The sequence below is a fragment of the Caretta caretta genome, chromosome 10, assembly GCF_965140235.1.
Source record: "Caretta caretta isolate rCarCar2 chromosome 10, rCarCar1.hap1, whole genome shotgun sequence".
Lineage (NCBI taxonomy): Eukaryota > Metazoa > Chordata > Testudines > Cheloniidae > Caretta > Caretta caretta.
Window position 1 is genome coordinate 65,423,107 of NC_134215.1, and position 24,529 is coordinate 65,447,635.

The 24,529-nt window shown below is 37.7% G+C and overlaps 2 protein-coding genes across 8 annotated transcripts in view; one reads left to right on the forward strand and one right to left on the reverse strand.

The window, feature by feature from the left end:
- Positions 1–24,529, reverse strand: part of FAM227B (family with sequence similarity 227 member B) — a 180,548-nt gene that overhangs the window by 14,445 nt on the left and 141,574 nt on the right. For 5 of the 6 annotated variants that reach the window (XR_012670256.1, XR_012670259.1, XR_012670258.1 and 2 more), the window contains exons 12-13: positions 6,046–6,185; positions 424–1,143 (exon numbers count right to left, since the gene is read on the reverse strand). Coding sequence is in view for 1 of the 6 variants with exons in the window: in XM_075133120.1 (XP_074989221.1) it covers positions 983–1,143; positions 6,046–6,185 (301 nt within the window). In the remaining 5 variants the exon portion in view is untranslated. The remainder of the gene's footprint in view (positions 1–423; positions 1,144–6,045; positions 6,186–24,529) is intronic. The other variant, XM_075133120.1, reaches the window with a different exon arrangement.
- The window catches only part of FGF7 (fibroblast growth factor 7), a 107,314-nt gene continuing 85,703 nt past the window's right edge, over positions 2,919–24,529 (forward strand). For both annotated transcript variants that reach the window (XM_075133121.1, XM_075133122.1), the window contains exons 1-2: positions 2,919–3,090; positions 12,026–12,106. Coding sequence is in view for 1 of the 2 variants with exons in the window: in XM_075133122.1 (XP_074989223.1) it covers position 12,106 (1 nt within the window). In the remaining variant the exon portion in view is untranslated. The remainder of the gene's footprint in view (positions 3,091–12,025; positions 12,107–24,529) is intronic.

The following is a 24,529-nucleotide window of genomic DNA, read 5'->3' on the forward strand; positions in this document are numbered from 1 at the left end:
GTAAATAATTATAAAGCACCATCTCTAATACTAAGAATCCTGATCCGGCATAACTAAAATAAAGATTGATATTTAAACCCCTACCAAAAATGAAATAAACTGCCAAACAGTTGCAGAACTGTTCCCCCCCCCCGCCCCCAATCTATCATGTGGAAACATTTTGGTACACTGGAGATCCCAACTATGAAAATTCACATCAGAAAATGCCTGAGGGAACTCAAGTATTAATCTTTATAGGGAATCATTAAATCTACCAAAAACAGACAAGCTGGAAACAATTATACAAGTAAAGAACAAAATTAATTAATAACTCCTCAGTTCCCAAACCCATTGGTTTAAAATGTAAACACAAGTGGTAGGTATATTACTGTAGCCACCACAACACGACACATAAAATCTCCCAAGGTTTAGGCAGGCCCATACCAGAGATGTGTCCAGATCACACAGTTCATATCCAGGTTCAGATCTGAATCTGAACTTATTTAGGGGTGTTTGGATCCAGGGTTCTGGTTCAGGATGAAAACAGAAATAGGTTGAGCTGTGAAGCTGGAATTTCCCTAATATTTGGGAAGTTTTGGATTTATGTTTCTGGTTCAGACTTATCTCTAATATATGGATTTAAAAGACAAAATGTTTGATAAAATTATGGAGAAGTTTCATGTAGACATTTTAATGTTATGTTAAGGATAACAGGATCAGGGACCAATCGCATTCCATCTTTATGCTGTACATCTGCTACGTTTTTCTGTTTTGCTCTAACCGCTTGAGGAGATATTCTGCATTACTGTGGTCTGTTTTAGTCTAGCGAAGAAAAAACTGTCCAACTATCTTGAACATAATGGAAAAAGAAAACAAAATGCATGGGTAGATTTTAGAAATGCATTCACTTTTTTTTCCTTTGGCTATATTAAACCATTTTAGTCAAAGGCGTAGAAGAATGGTTTATAAAAAACACAGCTCAGATTACAGCAGAAAAGGATATGGTAGCTTGCAAATTTCAGTACGATTCATCTTGTAAGTCAAAGAGCTTGAGACACCATCAGTGATTTCATGCATCTTAAGATAATGTGAGACCAGAGGACTTCGACCACCGATTCTGAAGAGTACACGCTGGAAGTCAGGACCTGAGCCAATATAACAGGACTGTACAGAGTGGATAAAGGTCAGCTAAGCATATTATTTTAAGACTAATTTTCTTGCAAATATAATAATATGGCAAAATGGAATTTTGGATATACATATTACCAAATAGCCCTGATGAGAAATGAAAAAACCCACAATTATAAAAATTCTGAATTATAAAAAAGTTAATATGCTACATATTGTGAACCCAGGATAACCAGATACTATTATTTCTATAGAAGACTGGGGGTGGTTATCTGTGCTGAAACATGGGAATGCACTTGTGTTTCTTGTCAGTATTATAGGAGACTATCATGTCTTTACTTAAAATAGTAGAACTCCCATAGACTTCAATCACAGCAAGATCAAGTCCTTTGAGGGGAAATTTCCCCTGAGACACATGAAGAACAGCTGCCAGTAAACTCCAGCTCATTTTAATTATATTTTATATCAATGCAATATATTAGGAATATTAAATTTAAACCAATATGAATATGTTGTGGTGCAAGTGATTACTGAACTTCATTTCAAACTATATTGCACAATATTCATGCTTATTATGGGAGATCACAATCTGGCTATTGTTAATGTTAATGTAGAGCTGAGATACTCATGTACTAAGGTGAGTAGGAACTTTATAAATGGAGAGGAAGAGGGATGAACAAAAAGATTAGACGGAAGTGGAATAAACCTGGGTATTGGGACATGACTGCAAAAGGAAATGACTGACATGAACACAACTTTAAATTGTTTAAATAGATTAATATTAGGTATAACTTGTAACAATACTAGGTAAAAATTGCACTTTTGTCTGATTTTATTTTTAAGAAGATGCTATAATTTAAACGATCTGAAAGGGATTAAAGAAAAAAATTTTCCTGGAATTTGAGGCCAGATCCACAGCTGGTACAATTCAGCATGACTTCCCTGGTGCTATGATGAATTACACCAGCTAAGGATTTGACCCTATATGTAAACACACTTTTTTTAAACCACATTACTAATAATACCATAATTAAAAGTAAAAAAACATTAAAATCCAATTTACTTGATATGATTTATCTCCTTTCTTTTTTCAGTATTTTTCTCAGCTTGGAGAATGAAGCTAGTTTTGCTTTTATTTATAATCACTTTCACTTTTAGGTTCTCAGCGCTGCAATGTAATGGTTTCAGACACTGCAGAGATGTCTATTTCTTTTAAAACATCTGTTCTCACTGGGATATTTTTTAATTGTGGGAAATTTATTTAATTTTGTGCCAAATGTATGTTGAAAGTGTCTCTTTGATTTTGTAGGCCAAATATAAAGCTATGCAAAAGATTACAAATCTGGCATAATACTGAGTAGGAAAATACAGTAGTTATTTTCCAAGACATGACAGGGACTGAAATATTACTTGTTACAATTGTAATATGTTCATGTTTTTCCTTTCCCTCTATTCGTCCACTGAAATTCTGTGTCAATAGCAACATTATTTTTCAAGTTTCAATTTTTAAAGCATGTGTTTTTTTAAAAAAATGCATCTGTAGATAGGAAAATTAATTCAAGAGATTACACTGGTGAAAAGTCAAGGTGTTTTTTTGTTTTGTTTTGTTTTTTAATTAAAATTTTGTGTCTAAATCCAGAGAAAATAAATTAATCTTTGCTATGATCTAGACTGATTCCTGGAAAGAGTTGATGTGCATCAGCAATGTATGTTCCATTTATGTTCTTGCTTCATTAAGGGATTTGGCCACTGCAGAGGCTGGAAAAGTGCCACTTCTATACTGCTTCCCAGGGTGACCGGAAGATACAGATATGCAAGAGACAGTCAGAAAGACAAATTATTTTCAGGAATATTGAGAGCATATGGAAATAAAACTGAAGTCAGGATTAAGAGACTGACATTCAGAGTGTAAAATCACATTTAATCCTAAAAACAGCATTCTCATGCATCAACTATACCTTCATAGGAGTCCTTTTATGGATGGTAAGTAACTTCTGTTGTTTTATTTACTGCTTAACTTGAAGTTGTCTTTGTGACAGAGAGGGAACAGAGAGATTAGTTACCTAGACAAAAGGTTGGTTATATATTGTTGACACTCAGAACCATATTTTATGTAAGTGATTTGACTGTAGTGTAAGGGCCAGATTCTGATCTGTTATGCCAACACAAATCTAGCATATTTCTATTTCACTGAAGTTGTTCTGGATTTAACCAGTTTAATCTGGTCCTAGGTCTATGTTTATGCAGTGTGTATATTTATGAAACAATATGCAGGGAGGTGTTTCACAGGTAAACTGATTTTTCACAAGCATCTTTTTCCTGCAGAGAGAGTAGTAAGAAGTGCCCCTACCCCATCCACACAGAACCAGATCAGAGCATGACAGCCTCTACTTTTTTGGTAATTTCAATTGTATCAGCTGCGCTTGATAGCATTTTGAGGTACTCCCAGGGTATTTGGTCCATGCTGCCAGCATTTCACCCAATAAAATCTAAGCTTATGTTTAAAAATTTCTACTTTAGGTATAAATAGCAAAAAAGGATGGGGGGAGGGTGTTTCATGAAAAAGGAGCTTGAATTTATTATGATTTTCATCATTACGGTATTAATTAAAAATGTTCTGAGATGAAACTGAAAACTTAAAACACAAAATTAACTTGCTCCAGACTGGTCATGCTGGGAGTTACAGCATTTTGTTTACCAGAGACAGAAATGCAGGCCAACAAGCTCCTTTGTGGCAAGGAGGAGGGAGGCGGCTTCTGGCAAAGCAGTGTTGCCTGAAAAATGTGGGGTTACCCACAACCTCTTAGGCTTGTCTGTCATGTCCAGCTCATGTTGCTTGATGCTTCAAATGGCTACAAATGTGGCTGCTGATAGTGACCTGTAGCAGTTCAGTCTGGGCTGGTCCTACTCTAAAGCAGACAGTTAGAGTTGATAATGGAATGGAAGCTGGCCGCTTGAATACCACCCTGGAAGAGGTTAGGTTTTTCTCTGAAATATCTTGCAACCGGGATCGGATAAGAATGTGCAGCTTAGACAGGGTGAGCAAATGGGAAAAGTAATTTTCTCTCACATATTTTGGGATTTGGCCCAGTAAAATTGAGTTTAAATAATACCATATGATATATTCAGTGGCTATTGATATTTCATATTTTAACCACCTGTTAAATATACTGTTATTTAATGTTTTAAAAAACATTGTTTTAGTCTATAACTGCCTCTGTTTTTTAAATGAGTATCTCCTTGAGTTATTCTTATTTTACATGTATATCACAGGAAAATATGACATGCTGATTCAGATGTTGCTTACACTAGTTTTAAACTGGTATAAGTCCATTGACCTAAATGGAATTACTCCTGATAGCTCTGTGTATTTATTCATTCATTCAACTCCTTACCCATCTAACAGAGGACAAATTGAATAGAGTATTTTCAATATTTGGCTGGCCAGAAAATTATGCTTGTACCTCTTGGATTCTGACATTGCCTTAGTGATCCATGCATTTGTCATCTTCAGAAATGGACTATTACGATGCACTCTACTTTGGTACTCTAAGTCTTCCCAGAAACTATGGTTCACTTCAAAATACTTGTTCTCTTCCTTACAGTGCTGAATTAATGAAAGCCTGATTATCTGAAAAAACACTCCTTACTCCATTCCCTACTGCAACAGCTGCAATTGACAGGGATGTTACAACTGAGGCACCCAAGGTTCAAACCTGCAGTGTCAGTAGGTAGGATATTTTCAAGGGGAGGCACTCAGTTATGGAATTCACTACTCCCCCCAAAGATCAGGTTGAATCTGAATTACCATACTTTCAGGGTATGATGCAGGATTCGTCTTTCTGCAGGCAGTGTTCTAATCACAGAGTTTGGAATGACCTTGTCTGAATACTCAGGACCAACCCCCCACAGGTATTCTTCATCTACCCAACTTTATTAGTGAGGGGGAAGAGGTCAAGAACTGCTTTCTCATTGGTACCTACTATTAAATGCCTGTATTGCAAATTCCTAGATGCTATGCTGATTGAGGCCTCAGAAATGTGTATTACAACAATAGCAGCCAACTTATTCGAACTTGGGTACCTAAAGTTAGGCATCTAAAGGGACTTGTAGCCATCTGATCAAAGGGACTGAATTTCAGAACTGCTGCTCTTCCACTGACTTCAGTTGGGATTATGGATGCTCAGCACTCCTGAAAATCAGCCCAATCATTTAGGTTTCTAAATATGGGGTTAGGTGTCTAATTTGATGTAAAAAATTTTGACCAGAGGCATTTTATACACCTTTATTTTGATCACTTATGAAACATCTCCCTAAAGTTCTGATATCCCAATTACTCTTTATTTGTGTATTTGCAATGACATAATTGATTCAGGTGAATGTCTTAACTAAGAACTTATTCCCCAGTGTCAGAAACCTAAAGTTACATAAGGCACAGGGTAAATATAATACCATTACATTAAGTTCCTAGGGGGCAAATCCTGACCTGAATCTCTTCATTTGGGTGAAAGGCCCCAAAGAAAGTAGAAGCAGTGGGGTTGTGCAGTGTACAAGATGGAGCGAAGTTCATTAGAATTATATACATCGCATTGGGAGGTGAGAGAGGGCATCCTCTGAGGGAGTGTGTTGGTGGGTATTGTAGTGGAACCACAAAGTAGACCAACTGGAAAATTCCCCCATTTAATGTGAGTGGTGTTCCCCAACTCTGACCACTGCAAGTCCTCATGCATCAAGCTTGTTTGCTTAGTTTTGGCACAGGGAGGTGGACTTGGCTACAGGAACAGATTCCAGAGGGAAAGAGGGTAGATCATCAGGACTTAAATCCTCTGTGAGAAAAGGAAGAAGGAAGAGTTAAAAGGGAAATGTTTTTCAGAAAAGCAATGAATGGAAATACAAACTACATATTGTGTATAACTTCATAATTAGTATAAAGCAAACCTCTTTTATGGTTTCTGACTCTTTTGGCATGTCCATTTTATATTTACGGTCTTTCTTCATTTCTTCAGCTGATGAAATATACATCTTTTTTGTATCTTCAGTTAGATCTTCGAAATCAAGGCCTACTTGAAATCTCACTGCTAACATACAAATACAAATCACACTTTAATACTTTTTCATATTTGCTTCTTACCAAGAAGCAACTACTTTAAACTATGCCACCTCCTTTCTTGAAAAAACGATGTGTCACCATCTCCAACATATAGTCTGTTGGGTCCACGGCATCTTGACCTGTTGTTATAGACTTTTTATTGCATACAGAGATAGTGTTGTGGGACATCATATCTGTGTCATAGGTTTTGTGGGTGATGTTTAATTCCAGTAGGATACACATCAGACCCTGGATGTAAGATTCCCAAGTCAAAATCCCATTTAAACTTCTGTGGTATATACATTCCAGACAAAATGTTCTTGACAAAATGCGGTGCAAAGAAATGTCACCACAGATGAAATATTACTTGGTGAAAGGTTGTACCACCAAGGATGTTTAATCCATTTTCTGCATCTTGAAATATTAATCTATATTATTGTGAGTACACAATAGGTACCCTGGCAAATTAGACCATATTTATTAAAAGCACTAACACTACTGCCATTATTGGAATACAGATCCTTAGCTCTACCTATTTCATAGCCTTTTGCAGCAACTAAATCTGTAACTTAGCCTTCCAACTCTTCAGACTCCTTAGAGATTTTTTTTCACACAGGGGATGATTATGGCCCATAGAAATTAAACAGGAGCATGACTACTGGTCCTAGCATTCCATGGGTTGGAGCGGTAGATAGTAAATATCCCAAGTCTTTGAGATCCCATCTCCTGCCTTCTCCACACCTCTTCCAGCCCAAAGAATTAGCTGAAGAAGAAAAATGTGGAGCAGCACAGTTTTGGTATGAATGTATTCAGCTTTGAGTACTTCGGAGCAGGAAGCGAGCAGATGGACCTATGTAGGAATTGCACCTGGCACTGCAGAGGTATGTTACACTGACAATGTGCATGTGCAGACACACTGTGTGCGTAAAACTCACATTTCATAAGGATATTTTTGTCAGCTGAAGTAATTTCTTTGTTGCAGTAAAACATGAAGAGCATCTGAAAATAGAGGACTAAATGGAATTGTCAGAATGATTCACTGAAGTTTTTGATCAGTCTTAAATAACCTGATAGATTTGAACTACAGTATAATCCAGGTTGCTCTAGAAGAAAAAATATAAATGCATTGTGACCTTGTGGTCCTGAACATGATGGTAAAACCAAATTTAGTAAATTAGCTTTTGTCAGGCATCCACTGAGAATCAGCTTCATCTCAGCTGGGTAAATATACTTTATGACCTGTGGTGAAGGCAAACACAGATGCGCACAGGCGAGGAAAACAAAAGTCTTGGACCAAGGGTGAATAAAACTTTACATTTGTGCATTACAGGAAATCCACTGAAGAAAACAAATTACAACTAACCACTAGAATGCCTCACTTGCCTTAAAGAAATACAAACCAATCTGCAATGAGAGAAAATGTCCTCAATTAGAACAACCGCAATATGAAGAACTATATTTGGGAAAAAGTCTCTCTGTACTTGACAGCAACTGAGCTCACAAAACAGATGGACTGCAGAAAAAAAATGCTGTTATAGAAATTGAATGAAAGTTAACTTGAGATAACCTCTTTGAGATCAAATGCTTGAAGGCAAAAGTCTCTGAACAAAAAGCTTTGCCTGAAAAGACAGCTATTCCATGGCTTTTACAACACACACTCTTGAAAATAGATCTACAATTTTCTAACTCAACTTGAAAGAATATTTGCTGTTGCACATTTATGTTTCCGCTGAAATACTAATGTCCTACAATTACGCTGATCATAAAAGATTGGACCAGCTGTAATAATGAGCATATTTGTTTAAGTTTCTTATCTTAATTTTTTGTTATTTTGACTAATTATGATAACTGGTGCCTCTTTTTAAAATGAATGATTACATTAGTTTAGAAAGGATACATATGTATATATGCCCAGTTACATAAGCCCCAAATATCTAGACAGCATTTTGTTTAATGGATAATAGGATTTTCATCTCTTCAGCACTTCTCAGGATACAGCCCTTATTGAACCTTATAATTCTTGAACAAAGAGGTAAATTCAAAGATTACATCATTTCAACATTTATGGATTAAAAATCCTCTAACATTCATCCAAAATCCACTGGAGGTTCTTGGATTTTAGCAGGCTACATTAGATTGTTTATTAGCAAATATGGGCTTATGCAATGAAGGTAGGAAGAAATAAAAAAGGAAAAAGCAGCCAGATGTTTGAGAAAGGATAAAGTTGTATTAAAGGGGAGAATGAATAGAGAAAAAGGCCAGAACAGCAAACATACTGAAGAGGAAGAGGGAAAAATGGAGAGAAAGAAAATCAAACAGATTAAAAAGACAGATTTACTAAATAGAAGGGAGAAGAAAACTGTATAGGAAAAGTATACAGCAGAAGAGAGATAGACATTAAAACTGAGGAACAGACAGATACTTAAGTATGAGGAAATTAATTCAAGAAGAAACAAAGATAAGAAACAAGAGACATCAGGAGGGCAATTAGTTTTACTTTTACTGAAATACTGTACAAAAAAAAAAAAGATAAAAACACCTTTGACTCCCTCCTCAAACCCTCCCGTTCCCCATGTCTCTCTCTGCAGAGAATCTTGCCAATTTCTTCCAAGTGACTTAACAAAATACATCATGAAATCTCCCCTCCTCCTCCTCCCATATCACAGATGTAGATGTTTCTTGTCTGCTCTTCTCTTCCACTTGTCCCATCCCATTTACTCAGTCTCAGCCCCTCCCTTGACCTTAACCTCTTACTCGCCTCTGATTCTTTCCCCTCACAATATAAACATATTTAGTCACTCCCATCATAACAGCTATACCCATCTCACCTTTAAACTCATTGAACATGCAGTTACAATTGCTGTCTGGAGTTCATCTCCTCCATTTCATCTTAGACCCTCTCGAATTCGGCTTCAACACCTTGAACTCCACTGAAACTGCTATTGCCAAAAATCTCTAATGACCTCTTCCTAACCAAAGCTTAGAACCAGTACTCCATTCTCATTTTTTTTGATGTGGCAGCTACCTTCAACACCATAACCTATACTCCTCTTCTTGAAATCTTGTCCTCCCTTGGCTTCTGTGACTGTCCTCTCCTGGTTTCTCTTCCTACCTTTCTAATTGTTCCTTCAGATCATCCTCCTCATCCCCCTCCAGCTTTCTGTGGAGCTCAGTTCTTAGTCCACTTCTCTTTTCCCTCTACTACTTATCTTTGCGTAATCTCATCCGTAAACTCAAATTCAACTACGTCTATGCTAACAACTCACAGATCTCCCTCTCTCCTCCAGACCTGTCCCCTTCTTTCCAAACTAAAAACGTGGCCTGTCCCCTCATGAATATCTAGTCATCATTTCAAGCTTGCCATGACAAAAACATAGCTCTTACATCCCCTCCCTCAACCTTCCCCAGTACCTCCTTTCTTGATCACTGTGGACAATCTCATCATGCTTCCTAACACTCAGGTCTGAGTCAGACCTCTCTCTAGGTCCTCACATCCAGGCTACGTTTAAAATCTACAGAGTCTTTTACAGAACATCTGTAAGATATGGCCTTTCCTATTCATCCGCGTAGCTAAAAAACTCTCATCATCTCACATCTCACTTACAGCAACATCCTTTCCTCTGGTCTTGACCAACACAATAGTGGTCAGCTCATATCCATTCAGAATGCTGCCGCAAAGATCTCTTCCTAGCCCATCATTTTGACCATGTCATCCCCCTCTTCATCTCTCTACTGGCTTCCCTTCTATGACATCAAACATAAGCTACTTCAAGGCCCTTTACAATTTATTCCCACTCTGCCTATCACCTCTCATTCACTAATAAGATGTCATCTCCTGCCTCTGATTGACCCATGATGCCAGCTTCCATTAACCAATTGTTAAAATTTCAAAAGGACCTTCATGCTTTTTCCCATGCTGTCCCCTTATGTTTGGGAGCAGCTCCTCCATAAACATTTGCAAAACTGATGCATTATCCCCCTTCAAAATTCTACTCAAAACCTCTCATTTTCCATGATATCCACAGAAATCTTGATAATTGTTAGGCCACTGGTGTGCTGAGATCACAGCCTATCACGCTGACTAATATTGCCTTGTTGTTTCCTTGTACTCTGCCATCTGTCTGTATCCATTTGTCATCTCTTGTCTTATACTTAGCTAGTAAGCTCTTTGGGACAGCGACTGGTTTTTTTGTTGTGTCTTTGTACAGTGCCTAGCTGTCCTGGTCCATGACTAGGGCTCTTAGGCACTACAATAATACAAATAATAAATAATAATCAGCTATACAAAATTAAATATAAAAAGGGTTTTAAATCTAGACCCTCTAACCCCTTAGCTGTCTTGTCACTCTTTTCTCTATTTTAGGAATGTTGACAGACACAGCCAAAATCAAACACAGGTTACAGCTTACTCCTTTAGTGTAGAAGCCCATCATGCTTCTTCCTGGCCCATTAACTTCCACAGCAAAAGAGCTTCAGCTCTATAGCAACCATTTACAAAATAGTCCAGACACTGCTGTACCACCTAACTACTATTCCTCTCTAAAAAGTGGCTCTTGCGCTTTCCCTTTTTCTTCTTTTCCAGATGCCATGTGTGCAAAGGACATAGAATATGCCTGTATTATTTTATGAATATTACATGTATAAGTGTTAGTTTGATTGTTATTCTACTGGCTGCTATATAGTGACGAAGAATGAATTCAGCCACAAGATGAGCAGTAGAGCTGGGTCAGAAATTTTCTGAAGGAAAAAGCAGATTCTTTGAAAGCAATTTTTTTTTGTGACTAATCTTCCAAAGGAACCTGTCAGGCAGGTTTCAAAATTTACCCATCAAGCACACAGTGGAAACCTGCCTGCCCAGCTCCTTAGCAGCCTGCCTGTAGAACTGCCTAGGAATTGAGACCCCAGAGTTCCTAGGGACTGTGGATCTGGGGTCTGCCCAATGGCCAGGATCCCCAGGGCTTACGGACTACCAGGCCAGCTGATTCCCAGAGCTGCCCAACTCTTAAGCTGGGGACCTAGTTGCTAGGCAGTGCTGGAAGCCCTGTCTCTAGATCCAGCTCTTAAGGTTTAGACTCCTGGCTCTGTGGCAGGGAGCCTGGAAGCCCTGAGAGCTCACTTGAGCCGGGACTCACAGGGTATCCAGACTCCTGGCTCCTGAAATCCTGGGACAGGTTTTCAGGGTTCACAGCTCATAGTCAATCCTGCCATGTGGACTGACCCAGGGCCAGAGACCCCAGGGCTTCCAGACTCCTGGGCCAGCTGGCTCATTGGGCTGCCTGACTCCTCCAGCTTTTGGAGCGAGCTGCCCCAGTAGTCAGGGAGCCCTATTAAACAGGAACAAGGCACTCTTATTCCAGAATAGAAAAAATGTCTACACATGGTGTTAATCAGGAATAATCAGGAATAATTCCATGTGTAGACAAAGCCTAATTCTGACATGTTTATCAGCAGAATTGTTAATTAAATTCTTATTGCAGATCATTTGATGACAAAGGGGTTGACAGATGCAACTGAGGACAGAATTTAGCCCACAGAACGTTTTATTGCTGGCTCTTGAAGCAGCAGTAGCATTAGCACAGCTTGATTTTTAGATCAAGTTGAGTTTTCAGGGGAAGCAGTTAGAAAAAGTTTACTTGCAAACTGAGGAAAGTTGATCTGGAAGTCATTAAGAGATAATAATTATAGACACCCCCACGATGCCATCGTTACAGTCACTTGTCAGTGTAGAGCTGTAGTTTTACAACAAGTCGTTCTGCAAAGAAGGGTCTTGCAGGCTCTCTTATTTGATTACTCTTATTCCTGAGGACTTAGCACTTTCCTCTTCAACAGGACTCATTTCCTAACAAGGATGATAGAAGTGGAGTGAAGTGGAAAAACGAAGAAGAAGAAAAGCAATAGAGACATATAGTAGTAAGTTACAACTTTTCAAATATATTATATGGATTCTTTGATGCAAAATTTGTTATGATAAAACAAAGACATAAACCACTATAAACATTTGCTGCATTTAATGCAGATAATGTGTGGAGATTATCACAGTAACTATTTGATTTTGTTGCATTATCCCACATTTTTAATTTATAGTATCTGAAAGTTGAGGGAAGGTGGGGAGAAAGGGAGGAATCAGATGGGGCAAAATACACAGAGTAAATATCCTTAAATCAAACTCTAATAATTTCTCAAGAAGCATTTTCTTACTTTGCCTATCTGTAAATGTAGACTATCATCAATGCAAAATATTTTTCAGTTTGTGCATGTATGGTGAAATTGACATTTAGTGACATGTACAGATACAAATCTAATCCTTCCAAGCCTATTTATCAGACATGCATATAGGAGTTTTTGTTCTGCCATGTAATTACATTTATTGATACAATCTTATATGTACTTAACATTCTTATCACAATAGTGAAGAGTACAGTATCTATTATCTGGGTTTAAAGGAATTCTGAATCTTGTCATGTTAATTTTGAAATACCTGAAATTTATTAAGCCTTAATGCTGCCATTAGCGGTTTTATAGGATTACTACAATTATTTCAAACTTTTTCCACCTCTGTTTGTCTTCCTCATAAGGTCTGAATAATAAAAACCTTACACAAGCAAAATTCCCACTGAAGTCAACTAGTGCTTTGCTTGGATAAGGACTGTAGGATTGAACCCTTAAAACACCTTAAGCATAACAGACGAAATCCTAGCCCTATTGAAGTCAGTGAGAATTTTGTCATTGACTTCAATGAAGCCAGGATTTCACCCCTAAGTCACCTGGACCTGCTCTGTGAAGAGTTAATGACATGTTGCTTGACACACCAACAGCCCTTCTAAACTAGGGGTCCCAACATTGCTAACCCTCGTGATGTTGAACTGGAATGTGTAAATGGTGATAAGACTGAGATGTTTTTGCAAGAGTTTGTGTGTCTCTTGAGAATGTAGGTGTTAAGTTTACATACACAAGTTTACTGCATGTAAAACATTTTGGTCCAGACATCAATACACAGGTACAATTTTATTTCAAAGTTACAACTTGGTTTAATTTAATTAGTTTAATTAATTCTTTTCTGCAGATATACAATCTTTAACTTCTTCCTGCTTGATTGCATCTCTGTTACTTTCAAAGTACCTTCAATCATTTTTAAAAGAAAGAAAACCCTTTGAACTTAAGAGGCAAGTCCATTAAATTGGATACACAAAGTTTTCACATAAAAGCTAATTAGAAACCACACCATAAGGTTTTCTTTAACATTTTGATGCTTTTCAAAGATTCCCTACCCTCACCCCCCATTGTGAATCTGACCAAACATCCCTTTTGGAGGAGTTTCTTTTTGCATATTAATGAATACTTCACCTGAGGGGTTCCTTGTCTATCCTGGCTAAATACAGATTTGAAAATTAAAGTTAATACAAGGTACATATATATTGACCAGACCACCCTAGCAGATACAATTCACATTGTACAGCCAGATGCCAAGTGTCACAAAGACCATTAAAGCATATATTTAATGCAGTTAAAATAATCATAGTGCTCTTGCGGGAAGTTTGTTCCATCACAAGAAAGCAATAGACTGTATGGTTAAATGGTGGAGAGGAGAATAGTGAACAACTGAGTGACATAAGTAAGAGAAGTCAAATATGGCTTTTTACTAGAGAGTTAAAATGGAATGTTGAGAATTCATCGAGGAAAAATATCCTAAAACTGTTTAGAGTGGCAAAAGCCCCTTACATCATTTAAAAGAAAAATATTGTACAACTTCATAGTTGTACAGCTTCATTGTGTCAACTGCACAATGTGGTAAAATAATCAACCACAAAGGGTATAGCTAGACACAGTGACCTACTGCCCTATGATATGCAAACAGGAAAGAGCAAAATAGTGAATTATTTAAGATGATCTTCTACAGGAAAAAAGAAAATTAAATTTTGCCATGGTGGATTCAATATCAATGCATTACAAACCTATCAGATCAACTAAACAAGATGCATAACTCTCAAAATGCAGAAGTAGATAGATAAGATAGCTAGAAAAAGTAGGCTCTCAGTTTAGAAAATATTAGAAAAGCAGATTGTAGTAATTTTCACTGTAATAGCAATAGAAATCCTATAGAGGAAATACCTGAGAAGGTACAGGCAACATGAGTAAGAGTAAAGTATTAGCCCCCAAATAAGAATCTAAAAATAAAATAATAAATATCAGCCCATTTCCTAAACAAAATTTTCAAAAAAATTCTAAGCAGCTTTGGAGCCCTTTAACCTCCCTTTTTGCATAAATACATCTGCTTCCTGTAGGTTTTGAAAAACAAATGACTTACTTCCAAAGCCAGCCCAGCAAACTCAACCAAGGACTTGAAAGTCAAGATGTATTTTTCTAGCTCTTACGTGATGACCAGTAATAAAGATTTTATATGCTTGTCTCAGTGTACCCTGTACAACCACCAATGTCTTCAGTTTAGACTCTGAGTTACACCTTTTCTACCCTATTGCCGTCCATACATGTAAATACATCATTTGCAAACTATGGAGTCATGCAGGGTCCTGCTAATGGAATTTGGATAATAAACTCTGCTGATTATGCATTGGCCACCAAATCATCCAATTTGCTCCCCCAGAGCTGTTTGCATTCCAAAAGCTTGGCGTTAGTAAAAAAATTTTTGGTCATTAAAATAAATAGATCTGACTCTGAACACAAAAAGAAAACAGATGTGTTAAGTAGGAAGGTTCAATTTCTAACCAGACACATTTCAGAATGAGATACACGTCAAAAAGAAAGCATCAACAGACTTGTTACCCCACAGAAGACAGAGTTCACCATGACCACCTGCTTGGTAGCTTAGATGTCAATGGAAATAAAAACTGGTGGCACAAGAGAGTTAGGGTTAGGAGGAAAGGTAAATTCAGTACTGAAGAGGTTAAATGCAAGTTGGTGGCTACATATCCAAGAGGAGATATCAGAAAAGTGGCTGGAAATTCAAGAATGGATAGAGGAGGAGTGGTCAGAAGTCATCCATTTTTGAGAATCTCTGTCATTAACGTGGTACTGCAGGCATGGAAGAGGTTATCGAAAGATTAAAGAGAAAGCATGAAGAACATATGTGCTTATTTCTTTGAATGTATAAAAACCTGTAGGTGTTAATCTGAAATTCTAGGTGCCTATCCCATAAAATTAAATCTCCCCAGAATTCTATAAATAAAAGAGGATAGTTCATGAATATAACCCACTGCAGCCCCCAGCCGACTCCCCTTCTCAATAGCTTGAGAAAATAGATGGCCTTTGCAGCATGCCCATAATGTTAAAGCTAGGCTGTGGCTAAACAAGGGCAGGAGTTTGGAGTTCAGAAGTCTAGGATCTCTTACAGAAAAATCCCTACCAGCTCCCTCTCAGTTATAATAAAGGCCCGTCCAGTGCAAGTGTCTCTGCTAATTTCATTGTGGCAATAGATAACGGAGGGCTGTGATCTCAAGGAAAACCATATCCCATGTCATCTGTGGATGGAAGACTTTTAAAAGATACACTGAACATGTCTATAGCACGTAAAAATAAATAGGGGACCACTAAGCCGTGGAAGCCAAAAGAATGAATGGATTTAAATCCCAAGCCCTACGTCTGCTGTGCTACTTTGTGAAAAACAAAAAGGAATCTGGACAGTTCCCAATTACAGCATTAGCAGCCTTCAAAGTCCCTCTTACAACACATAATGTCTCATTCTGCACTGGTAAGGATTCATGTACAATAACAAATTTGGGGACCAGATGGTTTTTTTTCCCCCTAGATGTCTCCTGGCACAAATCAATCTTCATTCTTCCTGCCAATTCAATATCCCCAGACTATTGCACAAGAACCACTTCCAGCTTTCTGGATTAAATATTCTCAGGTTCTCACAGTGATTCTCAGATTCCTAATACTAGTTTTGTTTCGGCCATCCATTTTATTTTGCACTGTGTTTTTTTCTTGAGCAATGAGTTAAACATATTCACAGTATCTAGTGCAAGATGGTTGGAGATCAGCTGTTTTGCCCATTGTCCCTTTTAATGACTGGGGGAAAAGTCATCAAATATACAGCAGACGCAAAATCTTGCAATAAATCTCATCTGTCTTTCAAAGAAGCCCTCCTCCAGAATGAGATAGTTCTTACAGCAGTTGCAGCTCAAAAGCATCTCACATTTGAGTTCAATCTTAAGTGACACCTGAGATTCATTCTAGGCCATTTTCAGTACCTGGCAACTTAACTTCTGCCTTTTTTTGCCCCTCAGCAGGGCGGTTGGGACGAAGAAAAAGCCAACAAAATGGACCAGAAGAGCAGAGCAACTCAGGTCCATATCTGTTTTCCAGGGCTCACATATACATGTCCCCTGCTGCACCCTTCCTTAACTCAGTATGCTAATTTTGCATCTAATTGATTGTAACATTCATAATTTTGTCTAGGAAAGTTAAAGAATAAATTGCAGATACATGCACTACATCAATTTCGTAAATAGAGACGTCATCTTACGGTGAAGCAAACACCTCCCTGTGGGATTTGCATAGAATTCAATGCACTTCTTTATGAATTTCAGTATCAGTTGAATAGTAGAACTCACAATGTCCTTGCTGAAGGGAACTGTCAAACCGTAACCTAAAAAGGAGTACTTGTGGTACCTTAGAGACTAACCAATTTATTTGAGCATAAGCTTTCGTGAGCTACAGCTCACTTCATCGGATGCATACTGTGGAAAGTACAGAAGATCTTTTTATACACACAAACCATGAAAAAATGGGTGTTCACCACTACAAAAGGTTTTCTCTCCCCACACCCCACTCTCCTGCTGGTAATAGCTTATCTAAAGTGATCACTCTCCTTACAATGTGTATGATAATCAAGGTGGGCCATCTCCAGCACAAATCCAGGGTTTAACAAGAATGTCTGGGGGGGGGGGGGGAAATAGGAAAAAACAAGGGGAAATAGGCTTGAATAGAGACTGGGAGTAGCTAAGTCATTATGCAAGGTAACCTAAGTTAATAGTATCCAATTTGCAAATGAATTCCAATTCAACAGTTTCTCGCTGGAGTCTGGTTTTGAAGTTTTTCTGTTGTAATATCGCAACTTTCATGTCTGTAATCGCGTGACCAGAGAGATTGAAGTGTTCTCTGACTGGTTTATGAATGTTATAATTCTTGACATCTGATTTGTGTCCATTTATTCTTTTACATAGAGACTGTCCAGTTTGACCAATGTACATGGCAGAGGGGCATTGCTGGCACATGATGGCATATATCACATTGGTGGATGTGCAGGTGAACGAGCCTCTGATAGTGTGGCTGATGTTATTAGGCCCTGTGATGGTGTCCCCTGAATAGATATGCGGGCACAGTTGGCAACGGGCTTTGTTGCAAGGATAGGTTCCTGGGTTAGTGGTTCTGTTGTGTGGTATGTGGTTGCTGGTGAGTATTTGCTTCAGGTTGGGGGGCTGTCTGTAGGCGAGGACTGGCCTGTCTCCCAAGATTTGTGAGAGTGTTGGGTCATCCTTCAAGATAGGTTGTAGATCCTTAATAATGCTTTGGAGGGGTTTTAGTTGGGGGCTGAAGGTGACGGCTAGTGGCATTCTGTTCTTCCCGCTACATTGGCTGTATTGTTTCCACAGCTGCCGCCGCCATTCCTATTCAGAGAAGGATCTATTCCCTATGATGGTGCTTTTTAAACTTTTAAATGACAGATCATTTGTTTCTTAAAGGCTAGTTTCATTGTTCAAAGAAGTAATATACTGATAAAAGTCACTCCGAACTAAAAGTTCACAATGAGCTTTGAAAAGGAATTCTGCCACAAAGCAAATAAACAAAAAAACCTTCCACGAAGTCCTGTTAGACACTCAAATGAAAGGATCACGGTAGAACCAGTAAAGAGGTGGCCAGAGTCCCACAACGTTTTGTCAACCACCTGGAGGAAGGGTACCACATCACTGCATTCAAATATTTCTTTTCAGCCTCATACGACCTATCTTGTCCATTCCACTTCCCAAATGAAAGGATAAATATTGGATCAGCCCCCTGAGGACAAGAGCTTCAGATTGCTGTTTGCATGCTGAGATAAGGAGTGTGGTAGCAGATTTTAAGGCAGGGGAGCTACTGAGGTTAAACTATAAATACAAGATTTGCCAGTTCTGAATGCAAGTCAAGAAAACTGACCCTATGTAGTAACATGGAAGACCTGCTGAGTGTTATTGCCTGAGCATGCACGATAACTAACTTTTATTATAAGTAAATCTTTTGCTTGCACTTCTTTGTAGTCCTCCACCCAAGTTTAACATAGGAGTATGCACTGTGGTTAAAGAGATTTTCTTCTAGAGGAGATTTTTTTTTTTTTAAAGAATTATTTCAATTTCAGCAGTAGTTCCCTTCTCCCTCCCTCCCTTCCTCCTAGTAATTAAAGCATTCTGTTGCTTTTACAGCCATATAATGCTATGAGAATTGTCTGGCAGATCTTTAAAAAGCATGCTTTATGGGTTTTCAGTCATGGCAGCAGTCTGTGCCTTCAAAAGAATCATCACTGGTGAGATGCTGTCCAATATGTTGAACAAACTGTTAAGATTGGTGTCGGTTTAGGAAAAGTGGGTGTGGACATACCAAAAAAAAAATCTCTGCATCATATGATGCCCTCAAAACCCACTGAAAACATATGCAGCATAATTTACAGCTGACATGGGTAAGAGTGAAATGCGCTCATTACTTCTGCAGACGTGTAAGTAGCCTACAGCTGTTTGCCTTGATTGAAATACTTTCATCCCACAAGTAATATCACTAATGATCATTTGAAGCATTACTTAAAGTCTGTGGTTAGCATCCATTGCTTTGGATCAATTGCTTCTGGTGAGTGAATGATGGGGATAGGGTTTCCTTTTCTTTCACATTGTTATAATTTCACAACACCACATGAAAGCAAAGCAATGATATAGAAATGTGCTGAAACAGCTGTGTGTTATCCCCTTAGGATATGTCACTAAAGAGAATGTTAATGAATCTGGTTGTCCCCTTCTATGCATTTTTTATATTTTATGTCAACATGGACAGGAAGACCAAGCCTAAATGTGTATTGAGACAGAATGGTATCATCCCTGGGTAGCTGAATTTTTAATGGGTCTGTGTGACCCAAAGACCCTCCTCCTGGATGACGCTCTGAAATGGAGCTCAGTCAGAGACAAGACGAACAGGCCACCCAGAAAGAATGACTGTCTCTGTTGGCCTCCAGAATATTTTTCCAGTTTTTGTAGCGCTAGGTAATAATTGGATCAGTGTTCGGCTTTCACATCTGCTGCTGGTTGAGATCTCTGACTCTAGTTTTTCCAACTGCAATCTGACATGCATTCTGAACGTTATTAATTCCCATGAGTTAGTTTCAGACTGATAGAGAAAATGATCTGGTTGTCTCTTATCTTCCAGTGTTTAATATCAGTTTTGGATAGAAACAGCTGGAAACAATATCACATTTGCTACAATAAATTTTCAGAGGAATTTGATGAAAATATTTCACATCTACAAAAAACCAACTTAGAAAAATAGTCATATAAAGCTGTCTAGATATCTAGAGAAAGAGACATGAGCAAAGGGTTACTGTGTAATCAGGTTAAAAAGGGCATAGTTAGGTATACATTGGCATCTCTTCTAAATCATATGGAAATCTAGACAGAGATGGACCCAGATTTGTTCTCACACACTGAGAAATTTTGAGAAAAATTGAGTCATCCAAAGTTTATACTCTGTGGATTAACTTTTGAGTGGAATCCTTGTGGGGTTAGAGGGTGTGTGTGCGCACATAGAGAGGATGCACTGTGTGGTATGTCCCATACTCCTTCCCTTCAGCCTACCTCCTCAGCTGCAGATCTGTATCCTGATGGAAGAGTGCCTGCAGGATCCAAAGGGGTTGATGCCACAGAAGCAGCACATTTCTAATACTGCAGCCTCCTGCCAGAGGTCTGCCAGTTTTCCTTCCCTCTTCATAATGTGGGCCAGAATGAAGACTTGAGAAGACATTTTAAATAAAAATATAGAACTGGGACTAGAACCCACAATTCTGACTTCCAGTCAACTGTTCCACTCACTTCATGTTATCCGGTACATACAGCACTACAGTCAGAACTATAATGGCTGCATAGCACACACATTTCATATGCTTTACAACTATTAAATATCACCAACCCCATAAAAGTAAAGGATAGGATAGGGAATACATTACTCACCGCTTAAATGAATGAAATCCCTGCTGCTCTGTTCATACAGAGTGCATAGTAATGGTCCATAATGGTTTGAAACAGAAGTGAAGACTATCCAAATAAAAGCGTATGGCAAATGTAGGCCCTACTGTAAATACCTGAGTAGGAATTTGACCAGAATCATTAGAGTTAACATCCCTCATCTGAGAAATTTCATGTCACTTTTTAATAACCAAAAATTGTAAGGATCTGTTTAATGTCTCCTTGAAAGCAGAGGTGTCATCCAAAGCAAGAAAATTCAATGCTAGACGTGAAAACACATCTCAATCTACTCCAGGGGATAAATATTTCATGCAACTCCTGTCACTGGGTAGTTTTGTGTACGTACTACTCTGTGGGCTTCAGCCTGCAAGCCTGCTTCACATGCAACTCCCATTTCAGTGAGAGTTGAGGACATGGAAGTTGAAACCCTGTATTTGCTGTAAAATGTAGGATATAGATTAAGTGCATTGTTTTAAACTTTACTCAGCAGTTTCTTGCTTTCCTGGTTTTAAATCAGGGATTTAGTATACAGTAAGTTATTTTGGGTTAAACTTACAACATGTCAAGAAATACTCACAACCAACCAAAAAGTTATATAAAAAGAAACATTGAAAGTGTGGGTTTATTTGTAATAGTGAATTTTAAAAATTAAGTACAACAAAAATTTCACAATTTTTCCATGCTGGCAATATTTTTCTTTTTTACAAGAAGAAACAAAATGAGTACAATCATGTGGAGATAGTAAGTATGCAAATAAGAAATTCCAGTCAGGGGGCATATGTTTTCAGATAGATCACATGGAGGATGGACAAAAAGATTATATATATATATATATATATATATATATATATATATATATATATATATATATATATATATCTTTCCTATAAAGGCCTATAGAACAGGATTTACATATCAGAAGATTCAATACTGCTTTGTGACTTCAGTTAGGAAGTTAATATCAGAATATTTAGAAGATCTACAGCAGTAAATTTTGGAGAAAGTTCATGGAAAAGGCCTAACTTTTGAACGGCTAATCAAGTCTGCTAACTTTTTCAGTGACAAAAAGGCAGAAGAATGGAAAGGTAACTTCTGCATGGTATAGGTATGGTTACATAAAGAAGAGTAGAGTATGTGTTCTGGAGTAACTCTAGATCAGAAATTGGAATTACAAATATTCTAGCTTATATCTATAATGTAATGATTCTATTACTGATATTCTTTATGTTGGCTGGCTAAAGAGTTTAACAAACCCAAGACAAATTTGTTAGTGATAAGAAGCCCTAAATTAGTCTATTAGCTGATTTTGATTTTAAATTAGCCTCTTACAGTTTGTATGGCAACTTCCATCTTCTCTGTATGTATATATCTTCTTACTATATATGTTCAATTCTATGTATCTGATGAAGTGGGCTGTAGCCCACGAAAGCTTATGCTCTAATAAATTTGTTAGTCTTTAAGGTGCCACAAGTACTCCTGTTCTTTTTGCGGATACAGACTAACACGGCTGCTATTCTGAAACCTAAATAAACCTGTTAGCTGATATTCCCCCTTTTTCCCCAATGCTTAATTTGAGTCTTGTAGTCATTCAGTATTTAACTGACAATAGCAACTGTATTGGTAGAAAACAGCTGACTCATTTTTAAATCCTGTGGGTCAGATTTTTATGGGTGAGGGTTGAAAAACGCATGTATACAATTTGTGCATTCAGATGCACATGCAAATAACTAGTTAGGGAAATTCTGCTCGCGGTTACTGTAATTTAAATCTAGAGCTACTCTAGATTTAAATAGCTGTTTTTAAGAGCAGAAATTGATCTTTAAACATCTAACTTGCTTCCATTTCAGTTCAACAAAACCCAAGTCTCCATGGCACTACATCTATTCTCCCAGGCTTGTGGGGGTTCTAGAAAGGGAAGGGAGCTAAGGTTGTGGTTTCTGTTAATTTTGAATGGACAGCCAACAGATAATGAGGAGTTCATGGTTGAAATGGTAAGAAACTTGTATACATATTTATTGCTCATGTGCTTGTAAGTTTTCTAAAGAGTAAGCAAAAAAATGGACTCTAAATATTATACTCCAGCCAAGTTTTTCTACTCTCCAAAACAATAAAACCGATGCTTAGAGGAATTAAACCATAATTTTAAGGAGCAGATGATACAGTGAGGACTGAGTGGGATGAAGCAGAATACATAAAACATGCTCTACATTTTGCTCTGCATCCTTTTCTAGGGACCTACAAGGCACTAAGTGCTCCTCGGAATTCCTGAGCACCCTCAATTCCCATTGATTTTAGTGGGAAATGAGTAAACTACACACTTTTTAGGAGAGCTCAAAACCTTGTGTGATCAAGCACCCTAGTTTGCTGCTGTTTTGAAGACCTGGTTATATTACCTTGAGACTCATGACACTTGGCATACCACACTATCCATTTTTAGTGGTACCAGGATTGTCTTAAATCAGCAGGCAGTTGGGCACAGCTGTGGAAGTTGCTTCTTTTTGACATCCATTTTATGATTCTCTCCTCATGTAAATACCTAAATCCCCCTCTCAAGGTGTTTATAAGAATTACCTTTCCCTTGCATCCATTCTTTTATTGGAACACCTTTGCTTTTATCTGCTTGTATGTTCATATTTATAATTACTGTATCTTAATTTGTTTGTTTTTATTATGCTGTATCGCAATCTGAGTACATAGTATATTTATAAAGAAACATCTTCTCTACTAACGATAGAGCATTTTGTTAAAAACGTGGACTTTACAGTCGAAGCTAAGATGGAAAACTACAAGCATCCTCATTACTTTCTTATGGTGCAGACCTCAAATTTTTAAGTCAATGTGTAAAATTTACATGTGAGTACTCCAACTGAAGTCAGTAGGACTGAGTAAAGTTATATACATGCTGATCTGTTTGCAGGATCGGACCCCAAGCTGGAAACTTATGTTAGTTATTTTTTAAATAAAGCATATTTTTTGTGCATTTCCAACATGAATAAAAACATGTCATTTTAAAATCCAGGTGAGGAAATTAACTGACAAAGCTCTTACCATCTTGGAAATGCTAGTACATCCAATACAGCTTATCATCTATCTATGGCTGTGATGAATAAAAACTTCACTAGCTCTGTAGCAGCAGGAATAGCCCACCATAGAGAGAAGAGGATTTCTTCCTCCTAGTCTCCAGTCTGGCCATGTTATAAATTATAAAATATTAGCACTAGCAAATGCCTTTACCAGATGTTTAACACAATGGGACCAGTATGGAGAAAGGAACTTGGACTAAAAAAGAAGAATAAAGTTCCTTTAAGATTTTATGTTGATGAGCCCCTTGTGAGTGTATTATAAAAGAGGGGCCCTGCTTTTCTCATGAAATTAATTGCATATAGTATTAATTGCTCTCCTCGATTTCTCATAAATGTTTAGTTTATTGTTCTTCTCAACAACACAATGCTATCAGTGGAAAAGCCAAGACTGAAAGCAATTATAGTATATCATACAGCTTCTCATATTGGATGGATGTTCTTAGAGAATAAATTTTTATTCTTCATAGTTTATTCAATCCTTTACTTTTTATAAAATTTATTTTATAAATGAAAATGCATAGCACCAAATGTGAGACTGAAAACCTTAATAAAATGATAAAGTTATTTTACCCGGTATATTAATAGATTTTCAAAAGTTAATCTTTTTAAAATTTAAAGTTAATTTATTTCTTGTGAAAAATGTCACTGACTGAAGTACTTCATTCAAAGAGGTGGCATGGGACAGTGGCAACTCCACAGGAGAGGAGATGGTATAATCTTTGTGCCCATTCAGTTCTTGGCCTCTCTGCTAAGATCACCAAGAGGCTGGTAACTGTGACTGTAGTTTTGTAACCAGGACATCTATCTACCAGAAAATGGACTAAGGCCAGCAATTCATTACAGCCATTAAAAAACCACCACATGGTAACTACTTTTGATCACTGCTGCCTTGGGTTGACCTTAAACTGGTGACACGGAGTAAGCAGCTCCACATACGATTAAAAATCCCATAAACATTCTAGTTCTTAGGCTTGATTCAGACCTGGGATATGCTGATGCCTGCTGTTGTATCCCAGGGAGCAGAGCACCCCGGG